Source organism: Haematobia irritans, chromosome 4 (assembly GCF_050003625.1).
Source record: "Haematobia irritans isolate KBUSLIRL chromosome 4, ASM5000362v1, whole genome shotgun sequence".
Lineage (NCBI taxonomy): Eukaryota > Metazoa > Arthropoda > Insecta > Diptera > Muscidae > Haematobia > Haematobia irritans.
In genome coordinates, this window is record NC_134400.1 from 153,747,708 (window position 1) to 153,763,137 (window position 15,430).

The window sequence follows — 15,430 nt, forward strand, 5'->3', positions numbered from 1 at the left end:
TGAATAAAAACTGCGGTTTCTATAAGCCCAAGAAATAAAATCGGGAGATCGGTCTATATGGGGGCTATACCAAAACATGGACCGATACTCACCATTTTTGGCACACCTCTTTATGGTTATAAAAAACCTCCAGATTTCAAATTTCAGGCAAATTGGATAAAAACTACGATTTCTATAAGCCCAAGACCCCAAATCGTGAGGTCGGTTTATATGGGGACTATATCAAAACATGGACCGATATAGGCCATCTCCAAACTTTACCTGCCTGCAGACAAAAGACGAATTTGTGCAAAATTTCAGCACGATTGCTTCATTATTGAAGACTGTAGCGTGATTACAACAGACAGACAGACAGACAGACAGACGGACATTGTTATATCGTCTTAGAATTTCTCCCTGATCAAATATATATATACTTTATATAGTCGGAAATCGATATTTCGATGTGTTACAAACGGAATGACAAACTTATTATACCCCCGTCACCATTCTATGGTGGTGGGTATAAAAAGGTGCTAAGAACTAAAAACCTCGTGGAAGTGGGAAAGATGTGAGGGAAAATGCAATTAGCCAGAAAAGATTGTTTTTTTTTTTCGGAATTAGTATTTATGCAATTGTGTTTACATCCTGGAAAAGAATAAACGTTTATCACAGAAATTATATTCTTTTCTTCCAAATAAACTTCCTTGAAGCAAGAAGGAAATGAGAAACGAACTTTGTTTGTCTAAAATTTCGTTTGGGAGGAAAGAATTATTTTTTTGCGTGCACGCAGCCTTAGATCGCCTAAGAATATGATCATGAGTCGATCGGTATATATTTTATGGGATCTAAAAATCTATATTTATTTTAAAAATTGTTATATCCTAACCATTATGTGGTTTAGCGTCCATCAAACAATGAAGGCCAGTGTGACCAAATCTCAAATTTTGCTGCTAAATCAGTGTGAGGCGTGGTGTACACAGACCCCGGGGAATAAAAGATATATAGATTTCTATACTGATGGCTCCAAATTGAATGGACAAGTGGGGTTCGGAGTATATTCTAAAGATCTGGAAATTCGAATAGCGAAAAGATTACCTAATCACTGTAGTGTTTTTCAGGCTGAAATATTGGCAATAAGAGAGGTGGTGAATTGGCTGAGAAGTAATGTTTCAACAAATATTGGCATTAATATATACTCAGACAGTCAACCTGCAATAAAATCCTTGGACTCTGTGTTCCTTAACTCAAAAACGGCCATAGACTGCCGCAAATCTCTCAACGAGATGGCTGAGCAGTACAATATTCACCTAATATGGGTGCCTGGTCATAGGAACATACCGGGGAACTGTGAAGCAGATGTGTTAGCAAGGCTAGGAACTACCTTACATATTCCAGGGGAACTAGAATCTGTTGGTATGCCTCTGGCCACCTGCAAGCTCTTACTGCGTGAGAAGGCTGTTATGATGGCCAATATTCGATGGGAAAATTGCAAGGGTTGTAACGACACCAAGCAAATATGGCCCCATTTAAACTTAAACCGCACACTAGATATGCTAGTGTTCTCAAGGCGTCAGATAGCACTCCTAATATCTGCTATAACGGGTCGCTGCCTGATAGGCGAATTTGCAAAAACTATAGGTGCGAAGTATAATGACTATTGTATAAGCTGTCATGACGTGGAGGAAAAGGAATCAATTAAACACCTCTTGTGTGAGTGTCCTGCTTTTTGTATAAGGCGTAAGCGAATTTTAGGAGCATATAGCTTTAGATTACTGGCTGACCTTGAAAACGTTAACTTAAGCAGTTTGTTAATGTTTTTGGAGCAATCTGGTTGGTTCCACAAAAGTTAATAATAGAGAAGGTTCAGTGGTTAAGACTAGAAGTGCCCATATGTAATAGGTACTTTTAGTTAAATGTGGTATCACAATGGACTGAATAGTCTAAGTGAGCCTGAAATTTAATCGGGCTGTCACTTTAACCTAACCTAACCTAACCTAAATCAGTGTGTTTCGGGAGAGTTCATTTTTGTAACCTCAACCTATCGGTTGAAAATCTTCGTTCATCAAAATGTTATAATAAATGAAAATATCGCCATTTTATGATGTATCGGGTGATACATCATATGAGATCTAAAGCTGGAAAAGTTTTGCAAAATTGATTGACCATTTATTGCCAGTCGACGCGCCGAATATGTCGACTCAAGTTTAGGCGCCAATTAATCAAAAATACCGATTTAAATCAGAAAAATGTATTTATTATTGTCGTATGTTTTCCAAAATTTTGAACGTTCCACCCACAAACAATCATTTTCAAGCTGCTGTACTAATTTTACAAAAATTTAGCTCAGAAAATTTGAATGAAATGTAAATTTGATTTATTATTGTCGTATGTTTTCCAAAATTTTGAACCTTCCACTCACAAACAACCATTTTCAAGCTGCTATACTAATTTTACAAAAATTCAGAAAATTTGAATGAAATGTAAATTTGATTGTAAGATTGGTTCTACAACTAATCTCGTTACAATTCGAGCAACTTCAAATTGATTTTATAATGGATAATTGTCAGCCGCTAAATTGACAAATTTATATCGGCTTGACGGCTAGTCAAGCTGCCGCCGGCGGAGGCAAAAATTAAGTGTCAGCCGCTGCCGACTAAAATGGGTCGGCTTCATTCTCTGTTTTCTTGACAATTACTAAAGCATGAGTGGTGGTGACAATTGTACATACAACATGTTTGGTGCCCATAATATGTATGACGCCTAAATCAAACTTGGTAAGTATGAATAGCGAAATAGTGTTGCCAAATTTGATAAATGTCAATTGAAAATAGTTACCAAATTGATAACATCTGATAATTGATAATGCCAAAAAAATCGCACCGAATCGCACCTAATACCAGAAAGTCGTATTTATTTCTTTTATAAAAATAAAGTATTAGAGTACAGACGAAAGAATGATGATACATTTAAAATGAAAATTTTGCGGCTGAATATAAAAGATAAATACTAAATTTAGATGACTGACCAAAAGTACAGATAAACCAACTTGCAACATGTTTGATGTCCATTTTTAGTATGATCCCACCACAGGGATGGAAAATGCAGTTATATAGTACTTTTTTCAATACCTTTTCACCCTGGTCAATACCGTAGCAATACCGTGTCCCAAGTTAATCAAACTGCGAACCATCTGCTAGATTAATATACAGAATTTCTTCATTATCTTTAAAGAAGACCATGGAAACAACGTAAAATAATTATAAAATGTTTTTCATAGTTTAGCCCATTTTGATCTATTAGCCCTATGAAGTACGAGGCTTCATTTATTCCAATAGCAAGGAACGGAATGCCAAATGTTTAACCTTGCCATCACACAGAGGTGGTAAATCCTTAACACAAACACGTTCAGCACTGTCATAGTAGGTTTTTCCAGGGCAAACGTAAATTGGTCCATACCATTCTCCATTCACATTCACACAGTTGATATATCTAGAAATCAATGAAGAGATGATCAAATATAGGACCCTCTTAACATAAGACATCCAATAACACATACTGATGACATGTGGTGTTTGCATCCGTTCCAACTGGATAACGACCCTCTTGTTTCATTAGACTACAAAAGCCAGTAGGATTCTCGAGAGGTGAAGGTGTGGTCGTCGTTGGGGCTGGAGTTGTTGGGGCCACAGTAGTTGTTGTGGGATCATCTCGAAATGAGCATGTAGGAGCTTCCTAAAAAATAAGACAGAAATGAGAAATTAACAAGTATATAAAGGGTGATACGGTCAAAATTTGGTCAAGGGAAAACGCGTGTAAATCGGTGAAATCGTATATTTAAAAAATCAAATTAAATTTCGTTTTCAAGTTCAATTAGTATAAAATTCAGGACAAATATTCAGTTAGGCTTTCGCTTTTCCAAATCCGAATTGCCGGCCCTCACGCTTGACACCTGCCATCAGATTTTGTACAGCCACCTTGTCCACCTTCTTCGCCGCAGAAAGCCTGTTTGCCTTGAACTGCTGCTCGTCCTTAGCAGTTTTTTTTTGGTCTTCTTTAGGTTTCGCTTGACAATAGCCCAGTATTTCTCAATTGGGCGGAGCTCTGGCTCCCATCAAATTTGAACTAGTTGAGGTGGTAACACAAATGTTGGTCTACATGGTGGTGAAGGGTTATAATATAGTCGGCCCCGCTCGACTTTAGACATTACTTACTTGTTTTTTACTAACATTGTGTTTCATCGCAGGGTGTTAGCCGATTTAATTTTTTATTTATTTATTTATTGTTTATTTTAATCATACAGTATATGTATGATAAAAAAGAAAAGGGAAAAGTAGCATTGGCTGCTAAGGCCATCAGCTAAATAATTTTTAATTCTAGCGATTTTGTAGAAGTACAAAACATTTTCTCCAAATCATTTCAAATATAATTATGTTATTTGTATATGGGAATATAAACCTTGATAATAACTCCCAACAAATTTGAAGGACTTGAGATGGTAACACATAGTGGTTAAGGGTATAATATAATCTGTCCCGCCCGACTTTAGACTTTACTTACTTGTTAATTTAGAGTTATTTGTGATCAATAAAGAAATATGTGAAATATGGTTCCTATCAGTCCAGATTTCCAAATAGTACTACATAAATAGAGTGATCAAATCCGGTGGACCAGTTTATATTCTTACACCGATTGCCAGTTTTCGTAAAAATCCTATTTTCGGTAGACTGGTAGACCCGGAGTTTTCAAGCCTCAACAATCGACTTTCGGTATTTATATTATCATTGTAAGATTTGCGAATTAATTGCCAAATTTTCGCTAATACATCTGGGCATTTTAATAAACTGTAATGAAACTACTTCCAAATAACAGGTTGGCTGATAAGTCCCCGGTCTAACAAAGAAAAACACATTTTTATACCCTTCACCACTACTGTGGTACAGGGTATAATAAGTTTGTGCATTTGTTTGTAACACCAAGAAATAGTGGTCATAGACCCACTTTTATTATACCGATTGGCTTAGAATTAAATTCTGAGTCGATTTAGCGATGTCCGTCTGTCTGTCTGTCTGTCTGTTGGTGTATTTTTGTGTGCAAAGTACAGCTCGCAGGTTTAGTCCGATTTTCCTAAAATTTTGTATAGGGTGCTGTTTCAGCTCAAAGACGATCCCTATTGATTTTGGAAAAAATCACTTCAGATTTAGATATAGCTGCCATATATATTTTTCACCGATCTGGTCATAATTGGCGTGTATATCAACCGATCTTCCTCAAATTCCGTACATCCGAATATTTTATGAGTCTCGAAAAACCTGCAAAATATCAGCCAAATCGGTTCAGATTTAGATATAGCTCCCATATATAGCTTTCGCCCGATTTACACACCCAGAAAAAAGGGGCTCTAATGCCAACTGAACTTTATTTTAGTTCATGAAGATTAGTTGATTTTAGTTAAATTTCGCACAATATGAGTAAATGTTCCTTATTTGAATAATTTTTTGCTAACTTTAATGACGTGAACTAAAAATAAGGAAAAAAGTTGTATACAAATATAGTGCACAATTTTACTAAAAAATAAAATAGTTCATATGATCCTAAAATGGCAGAAGTTTGCTTAAATTGAGTTCATAAGTCTCTCACATGAGTAAATTTTACTAAAATTGTAGCTGTCATGAACTTCGTATAGCGCTAAAGACATTTTAACAATTTTTAAATCCATTTTTTCTTTCAACATATGACATTTTCTTAAACAAGAGAAAAAATATAATTATTTTTAATAAATTTTCTTCAATTTAACAAAAAGTATTAACTTATTTGGAACATGTTGCAATTAGAAAACTATTTTAGTTAAAATTTTCTAAAATAAACCTACATTTTCTTCCACGATGGGTTCACTTTTTTCTGGGTGCACTCATTTGCCCAAAGAGGCCAATTTTTTGCTCCGATTTAGTTGAAATTTTGCATAGGGAGTAGAATTAGCATTGTAGCTATGTGTGCCAAATTTGATTGACATCGGTTCAGATTTAGATATAGCTCCCATATATATCTTTCGCTCGATATGGACTTATATGGCCCCAGAAGCCAGACTTTTCGCCGAATTTGGTTGAAATTTTGCCCTAGGAGTACAATATAGTATAGTCAGGTGTGCAAAATTTGATTGAAATCGGTTCAGATTTAGATATAGCACCCATATATATCTTTCGCCCGATATGGACTAATATGGTCCTAAAAGCCAGAGTTTTGGCCCAATTTGGTGGAAATTTTGCACAGGGAGTAGATTTAGCATTGTAGCTATGCGTGGCAAATTTGATTGAAATGGGTTCAGATTTAGATATAGCTTCCATATATATTTTTCGCCCGATATGGACTTATATGGCCCCAGAAGCCAGAGTTTTGGCCCAATTTGGTTGAAATTTTGCACTAGGAGTACAATTAGTAATATAGTCACGTGTGCCAAATTTGATTGAAATCGGTTTAGATTTAGATATAGCTCCCATATATATGTTTTTCTTATTTCGACAAAAATGGTCAAAATACCAACATTTTCCTTGTTAAATGGCCACTTCTTAGTCGAAAAGTTGTAAAAATGACTCCAATTTTCCTAAACTTCTAATATGTATATATCGAGCGATAAATCATAAATAAACTTTTGCGAAGTTTCCTTAAAATTGCTTCAGATTTAAATGTTTACCATATTTTTATACCCTGCTCCACACTGTGGAACAGGGTATTATAAGTTAGTGCATATGTTTGCAACACCCAGAAGGAGATGAGATAGACACATGGTGTCTTTGGCAAAAATGCTCAGGGTGGGCTCCTGAGTCGATATAGCCATGTCCGTCTGTCCGTGAACACATTTTTGTAATCAAAGTCTAGGTCGCAGTTTTAGTCTAATCGACTTCAAATTTGGCCCAAGTACGTGTTTTGGCTCAGAATAGATACCTATTGATTTTGGAAGAAATCGGTTCAGATTTAGATATAGCTCCCATATATATCTTTCGCCCGATATGGACTAATACGGTCCCAGAAGCCAGAGTTCTACCCCAATTTGGTTGAAATTTTGCACAGGGAGTAGAATTAGTAGTGTAGTCAAGTGTGCCAAATTTTATTGAAATCGGTTCAGATTTAGATATAGCTCCCATATACATCGTTCGCCCGATTTACACTCATATGACCACAGAGGCCAATTTTTTGCTCCGATTTAGTTGAAACTTTGCACAGGGAGTAGAATTAGCATTGTAGCTATGCGTGCCAAATTTGGTTGAAATCGGTTCAGATTTAGATATAGCTCCCATATATAGCTTTCGCCCGATTTACACTCATATGACCACAGAGGCCAATTTTTTGCTCCGATTTAGTTGCAATTTTGCACAGGAAGTAGAATTAGCATTGTAGCTATGCGTGCCAAATTTGGTTGAAATCGGTTCAGATTTAGATATAGCTCCCATATATAGCTTTCGCCCGATTTACACTCATATGACCACAGTGGCCAATCTTTTAGTCCGATTTAATTGAAATTTTGCACAGGGAGTAGAATTAGCATTGTAGCTATGCGTGCCAAATTTGGTTGAAATCGGTTCAGATTTAGATATAGCTCCCATATATAGCTTTCGCCCGATTTACACTCATATGACCACAGAGGCCAATTTTTAACTCCGATTTAGTTGAAATTTTGCACAGGGAGTAGAATTAACGTTGTAGCTATTCGTACCAAATTTGGTTGAAATCGGTTTAGATTTAGATATAGCTCCCATATATATGTTTTTCTGAGTTTGACAAAAATGTTCAAAATACCAACATTTTCCTTGTTAAATCGCCACTGCTTAGTCGAAAAGTTGTAAAAATGACTCTAATTTTCCTAAACTTCTAATACATATATATCGAGCGATAAATCATAAATAAACTTTTGCGAAGTTTCCTTAAAATTGCTTCAGATTTAAATGTTTCCCATATTATTTTAATAACATTGTGTTCCACCCTAGTGCATTAGCCGACTTAAATTTTGAGTCTATAGATTTTGTAGAAGTCTTTCAAATTCTTTGGGACAAACCTTTATATATAGCCCCCAACACATTTGACGGATGTGATATGGTATCGAAAATTTAGATCTACAAAGTGGTGCAGGGTATAATATAGTCGGCCCCGCCCGACTTTAGACTTTCCTTACTTGTTTTGTCAAAATTCGTTTTTATTATTCAACATAGTTCCCTTCTAGAGCGATACGACCTTCCAATTTTTTGATACCATTTTGGTAGTACTCCTTCGGTTTTGCCTCAAAATAGGCCTCAGTTTCGGCGATCACCTCTTCATTGCAGCCAATTTTTTCCCTGCGAGTATCCTTTTGAGGTCTGAGAACAAGAAAAAGTCGCTGGGGGCAGATCTGGAGAATATGGTGGGAGGGGAAGCAATTCGAAGCCCAATTCATGAATTTTTGCCATCGTTCTCAATGACTTGTGGCACGTTGCGTTGTCTTGGTGGAACAATACTTTTTTCTTCTTCATATGGGGCCGTTTTGCCGCCGTTTTGAGCTCCAAACGCTGCAATAACGCCATATAATAGTCACTGTTGATGGTTTTTCCCTTCTCAAGATAATCGATAAAAATTATTCCATGCGCATCCCAAAAAACAGAGGCCATTACTTTGCCAGCGGACTTTGGAGTCTTTCCACACTTCGGAGACGGTTCACCGGTCGCCGTCCACTCAGCCGACTGTCGATTGGACTCAGGAGTATAGTGATGGAGCCATATTTCATCCATTGTCACATATCGACGGAAAAACTCGGGTGTATTACTAGTTAAAAGCTGCAAACACCGCTAAGAATCATCAACACGTTGTTTTTGGTCAAATGTGAGCTCGCGCGGCACTCATTTTGCACAGAGCTTCCGCATATCCAAATATTGATGAATGATATGACCAACACGTTCCTTTGATATCTTTAAGGCCTCTGCTATCTCGATCAACTTCATTTTACGGTCATTCAAAATCATTTTGTGGATTTTTTTGATGTTTTCGTCGGTAACTACCTCTTTCGGGCGTCCAATGCGTTCACCGCCCTCCGTGCTCATTTCACCACCTTTGAATTTTGCATACCAATCAATTATTGTTGATTTCCCTGGGGCAGAGTCCGGAAACTCATTATCAAGCCAAGTGTTTGCTTCCACCGTATTTTTTCCCTTCAGAAAACTGTATTTTATCAAAACACGAAATTCCTTTTTTCCATTTTTTTCACAATAACAAAAGTTGCTTCACAAAAGACGCTCTATCTCACAAACTAATTGACTTACAGACGTCAAATTTTGACACGAATCATTTGAAGGTTGGTAATATGTAAAAATAATATGCATTTAACACTAGCGACGCCATCTATGTGTCAGACCGGGGACTTATCAGCCAACCTGTTAAGTACAACCTACACGGACGAAAAAGACTGTTTTTCATACGTTTGGGTGTAAAAATTATATGTTTGGAACTCAAAATTTTTAACACAATATTTTTAAGTGCAAGCATATAATGTTCATAAACTAGCATAACATGTTTGGAACATATATGTTAATATGTTAGAACATATTATGTTTGGGACATAAAATATTTGAAAATATAATATGCTTAGATGCAAACATATATTAATTTGGAAATATTCTATAAACATATATGTGTTTAGAAAGAGAGACCTAGAGAGTATGCTGCAAGTAAAATAATGGAAGTGGCGCCTTAAAAATATATCCACACAAAGAAAATTTTATTAAAATTTTTTACTACCAATGTATGCCCTAAGGTGAAACATAATATGTTTGAACAATATAAACAATATTTTGTTTGGACCAATCCTGAAAATATTTATGCTTGAAGCAAAATGTGTTTGGGGTTTATGTTACAGAAGCGATTTTTTTTTGAGGGTGTACATTTGAATAAAATAGTCTGGATTTTCAAAACCAAGAAACCCAATTCAAAAAACCCGGTTTTTGATCACTCTATACATAAACCGATCTTCCGATTTTTATTACTTTAAAATCGTGCTGATTTTAATTCATCTATTATATTTACCATCCCTGAGATGGAGGTGTAATAAGTGACGTCGATAACTATCGATAACACAGTTCTCGAAAACATACAAAGTGCCATTAGTCATAAAATATTTCTCACTACCATATCTCTACTCCAAAATTCCGTGACAATTCTTCCTTTATGCAATCAATGGTGGAGGCTAAATAAAATTTGCCTCATACAAACATTCCGCTGTAAGTATGGCTAACGTATGTAACAGGGAAATTTCCTACTCACCTCACCACAAATGTAGGGATTATTGATGTTACAACCCAAACCATCATTGCATTGTCCTTTAATTCCGGAAGGTTCATCCCGTCCAAGACAGAGATCAAATTCTTTTGTTCCAGTACAGGCAAAGGTTTTCGTCGAATCACATTTATTACATTCGTTACATTCTGAAAACGCTTCAGTAGGTGTACAAACTTCTCCAACCATGGAACAAAATCCAGCTTCACAATTGAAAACATAATCCCCGAAAGGTTTGTTCTCGTAACAAGGCTTATATTCCGTTTTCGAGATACATGCTGTATTTGTATCTGCTCGGCAGACACCACAATCACCATTTATGGAAACAATAAATCCACAGACCACAACTGCTAATCCAAATACATGCCAGAGCTAAAAAATCATTAGCATTAGTTCATTAAAGATATTTCTAAAAATAAAAAATAATACACTTACAGATTTCATATGGAATATCATATTGTCTTCTAAATTTCCTTGAAACAAAGATGAGACTAATAGTGTTTCCATATGAAAATGCGCTTATTTAAATGAATCCATCTTGTAATTATACATCTTTTATCTAATCATTTATTTTATTGGACACGTAGTTTCAGAACTACGTTGGGATAATAGTGAATACCACGAACAGCCATAAAATTGTACAAAAACAAGCAAATATTGTAAAAGATAAATAAATTCCACTGGTCTAGAGTAAAATAACGTTAGTAACCCCAACTCGATTATCGATGTACGTTTATATAAAACTGATAAGTGTAAAACAAAATTCCAAGAATTGCAGAATACAATCGCACAACAAAAATTCAGTATTTCATTATTTGATATTTGAATCACAAAGTAGTCAAGCTGTAATAACTTGATCAGCCTGAAAATGAGCCTACCAAAAATATTGGATCTAGATTGACGGAAGGATGTTATGATATAAACAACCGAAATATCTTTAATACATATATTTTATTATTATTATTATTATTATTATTTTTATTATATTTATACTTATACAAACATATGTTTGTAATTTATTTGACATTTATTTATATACAAACATTTATTAATATACAAAATATGTAAGTCGATAAGCAATCACGAACGTTTCCTCAGCAACCTACCTTTTTTGTTGTAATTAAACTTGCGGTTTTACATGTCTTTCGTTATCTAGTTATCTCCATATCCATCTTTAACTTTTCTCTCTATTCTCTCTCGTTCTCTCTCTGAGGTTTCTTAACATATATATGTTTAGACGACATTTCTAAATTAATATATGTTTGTCCCAAACATAATATGTTTTAACATATTAATCTATATGTCCCAAACATGTTATACTAGTTTATGAACATTAAATTCTTGCACCTAATAGCAATGTTCTAAAAATTCGAGTTCTAAACATATAATTTATAAACCGAAACATATGAAAGCCACTCTTTTTCGTCCGTGCAGATCTAGAAGTTGTCATAGAATAATTTGCACTCCTTTAGAAGTTATGCATTAACTTCATTTGAATGATTATTACACTCTCCACCGCAGGATGAGGGTATACTTCCTTTGCCATTCCGTTTGACACATATCGAAATATTGGCCTCAGACCCCATATAGAGCGTGGTGAAATTCTGAGTCCATGCTGCAGTGTATGTCCGTCCATCCGCCTGTTGAAATCACGCAAACTTTCATCCCATGTGGTTAAAATTTCTTATGCATATTAGAAAGCATATACTGACATGCTTTCTAATATGCATTCAAAATTTGGTCCATAACTATACGAGGGCGGTTCGGAAACTTCTTAGCCTTTCAATGAAAGAGAATAGTTAGTTTTTCAAAAATATTTTTTTTATTTTTCAATATAATCTCCTGAAACTTCAATACACTTAGTCCAACGCTTTTCTAGCAATTCTATCCCTTGATTGAAATAGTTTTCCTCAAGGTCTTCTAAACAGTGGTTTACAATTGCATCTTCATTTGAGGTAAAACGCTTGCCAGCAAGGAATTTTTTTTAGATTTGGGAACAAGTAAAAGTCACTGGGAGTTAAATCAGGTGGATGGTCAAGCCACTCGTACTTTAATTCGTTGATTTTAGCCATTGTTAAAATACTCTTGAGCGCTGGTGCGTTGTATTGACGAAAAATTTTTGTTTTGTGTTGTAAGCCAGGACGTTTTTCTCGAATTTTTACATTTAATTGATCCAAAAGGTTGCAATAGTACTCTGAATTTATTGTTTTACTCTTTTGCATATAGTCAATCAATAAAATATCTTTCAAGTCCCAAAAAACCGTTGCCATTACCTTACCAACCGATTGAATTATTTTTTTTTTTCCTTCTTTGAGGCACTTCCTCCAGCTTCAGTTCATTGTTTGGATTGTTCTTCTGTCTCTGAAATATAGCGGTGGATCCATGTCTCATCAACAGTTATGAAACGATGTTTAAAATCCATTTTATTTCACTTAAGACGATCCAAACAAGCTAGAGAAATGTTCATTCTTATGCGTTTTTATAGCCACCACCATAGAATGGTGACGGGGGTATAATAAGTTTGTCATTCCGTTTGTAACACATCGAAATATCGATTTCCGACTATATAAAGTATATATATTCTTGATCAGGGTGAAATTCTAAGACGATATAACGATGTCCGTCTGTCTGTCTGTTGTAATCACGCTGCAGTCATCAATAATGAAGCAATTGTGCTGAAATTTTGCAGAAACTCGTCTTTTGTCTGCAGGCAGGTCAAGTTCGAAGATAGGCTATATCGGTCCAGGTTTTGATATAGTCCCCATATAAAACGACCTCCCGATTTGGGGTCTTGAGCTTATAGAAACCGTAGTTTTTATCCAATTTGTCTGAAATTGGAAATCTAGAGGTATTTTAGGACCATAAAGAGGTGTGCCGAAAATGGTGAGTATCGGTCCACATTTTGTTATAGCCCCCATATAGATCGATTTCCCGATTTTTTCCCGAGTTTTTATCCTATTTGCCTGAAATTGGAAATCTAGAGGTATTTTCGGGTCATAAAGAGGTGTGCCGGAAACGGTGAGTATCGGTCCATATTTTAGTATAGCCCCCATAAGAACGATCTCCCGATTTAACTCCCTGGGTTTCTAGAAACCGTAGTTTTTTCTGATTTGCCTGAAATTGTAAATATTCTGGTATTTTAGGCTCACAAAAATGTGTATCGGATTAAGTTTTTATCGGTCCATTTGATGATGCCTCCATATAGACCGACTTCACTTCTTGAGGGTGTAGAAAGCGCACTGATCATGAAAATTGCTTGAAACTCAATGTAAAATTTCCAGATTTTACTTCTACAAATTTAAGATTTCAAATCAAGATGTTATTTTATAATTTTCTTGCACACTTACAAGAGATGTTAATGATTCCTCTAAAACTCAAACACAAATGGTTCTTATAAATACAGAATCTGATATAGTCCTCATAGGTGAAATCTTTAAATTTATCTTCGGGAAGTGTCCTCAAGTCCTCAAGCCCTCCTGAAATTTCACAGGAAACCCTAATATTTGGTTCATGGTGGTGGGTATTTAGGATTCGGCCCGGCCGAACTTAGTGCTATATATACTTGTTTATCGACTGTTAACAAATGCGGCACTCGTCTTGCAGAAAGCTTTTTCATCTGTAGTTCTTCATGCAAAATTAAATGGACTCGATCATTTGAGATGCCCATGATATTAGCAATTTCACGCACTTTTATTCGTCGATCATTTAATACCATATCATGCACTTTGGCTACAGTTTTTGTTGTTGCTGTTTTTGGACGTCCACTACGTGGTTCATCTCCAATGCTTGTACGACCACGTTTAAATTCAGCAATCCAATTTTTTACTGTTGCATATGAAGGAGCACTTTCACCTAACACATTCACCATATCATTATGAATTTCTTGTCCCGATAAACCTTTTTTATGTAAATATTTAATGACAGCACGTATTTCTAATTTTTCCTAAAAAAAAAAATTGCGGATGCGTCTTTTTGAACACCTGTTTCTATATGAAGGAGTTGCCAGATCGAAACAAAATTTAACATGTGTTCATAACAGAGATGGAAGTTTCCAAAACACTTAACTTTTTTCTGTTTATACCGCGCTTTTTGTGCTAGGCTAAGAAGTTTCCGAACTGCCCTCGTATATAGCTCAATTTAAACTGATCCACAGATTTGACTTCATAGGACTCCGGAAGTAGCATATTTCATCCCATACTGTTGAAATTCGGAACGTGATGTAAGTAGATGCCTACTAACTATCGTACAAAAAATTGGTCAATATCGATTCGTACAGGGTTGCTGATATGTAATGCAGCTAAGGAAAATGGAATATTTTAAATTTATTGTTCAAAAGCAAAAATTACACAAATAAGATAAAATTTTAGAATCAGTTCTTATTTGTTTGAATTGGTTACCATTGGCACGAATTATGGCCTTCAAACGGCTGTCACATCCCTACGGGAAGTGGATCAACCACATGACCGGTACAGTACTAGTCCCTGGTGTGCATGGACCAGTCCTAGTTCTGTTCAAGGCTTATGGAAGGGACCGGTCACTTTAACATGGGTTTGTCATTGACGGGGTAAATTTACACTTTAGGACACGCCTTGGACTCGTTCCTAAGGACACGTCCTAGGGGCTTTTTAGTAGTAGCACTCCATAGACAGGTCCTCATGAACCAGTCTCGGACGAACTCTTAGAAATCTGTTTGGTTATCCGTATAGCACCAGAAATGAAAAAACATTTGAAAAATTTTGAACAATAGGTAATTTTACTTCCCTAATTGTGTAGATCCAATAAGATTTTATATCAAGCGAGTATGGAAATCTTTAAATTATCACTATTTAAAAACTGCGACAAACTTGATCACCGGTATCAGTTCTGTGATAGGTCCGTCAGTGGCAATTTGCACCAATTTCCCGTAGGGATACTACACGAAAGTTGCTCTGCGGTATTTTGGCCCATTCTCGGCTAAGCGCCGTCTTATGATGGTCGATACTTTGATATTTGTTGGTGACAACCTTACTTTACAAAATGTCCCGCTGAGCAATGAGCGAGGAACTTTCTCTTTATGCCATTCTTTGTTGACGCGTCCTGAATGCGATGGTGCTGAGACCTGTTGGAATGTCCATTTTTTGCAGCCGAAGTGTTTGTCTACCCATGGCTTCAAAACTGT

At 35.9% G+C, this 15,430-nt stretch overlaps 1 protein-coding gene across 1 annotated transcript; it reads right to left on the reverse strand.

Annotated features, from left to right (window-relative positions):
• Positions 1-3,173: 3,173 nt before the first annotated feature.
• Positions 3,174-10,837, reverse strand: LOC142232722 (uncharacterized). The gene is made up of 4 exons (XM_075303371.1): positions 10,708-10,837; positions 10,261-10,644; positions 3,539-3,714; positions 3,174-3,471 (listed from the first exon to the last, which is right to left on the reverse strand). The coding sequence occupies exons 1-4, from the start codon at positions 10,777-10,779 to the stop codon at positions 3,306-3,308; spliced, it is 798 nt and encodes a 265-aa protein (XP_075159486.1). The 5' UTR covers positions 10,780-10,837; the 3' UTR covers positions 3,174-3,305.
• Positions 10,838-15,430: the final 4,593 nt, after the last annotated feature.

Bases quoted from the DNA above. Each gene is read 5' to 3' on its own strand.
- LOC142232722 (XM_075303371.1), bottom strand. From the start codon at position 10,779: ATGGAAACACTATTAGTCTCATCTTTGTTTCAAGGAAATTTAGAAGAC. The intron at 10,645-10,707 runs GTAAGTGTATTA...ATGATTTTTTAG, and splicing joins TGATATTCCATATGAAATCT to CTCTGGCATGTATTTGGATT. The intron at 3,472-3,538 runs GTATGTGTTATT...ATTGATTTCTAG, and splicing joins GCAAACACCACATGTCATCA to ATATATCAACTGTGTGAATG.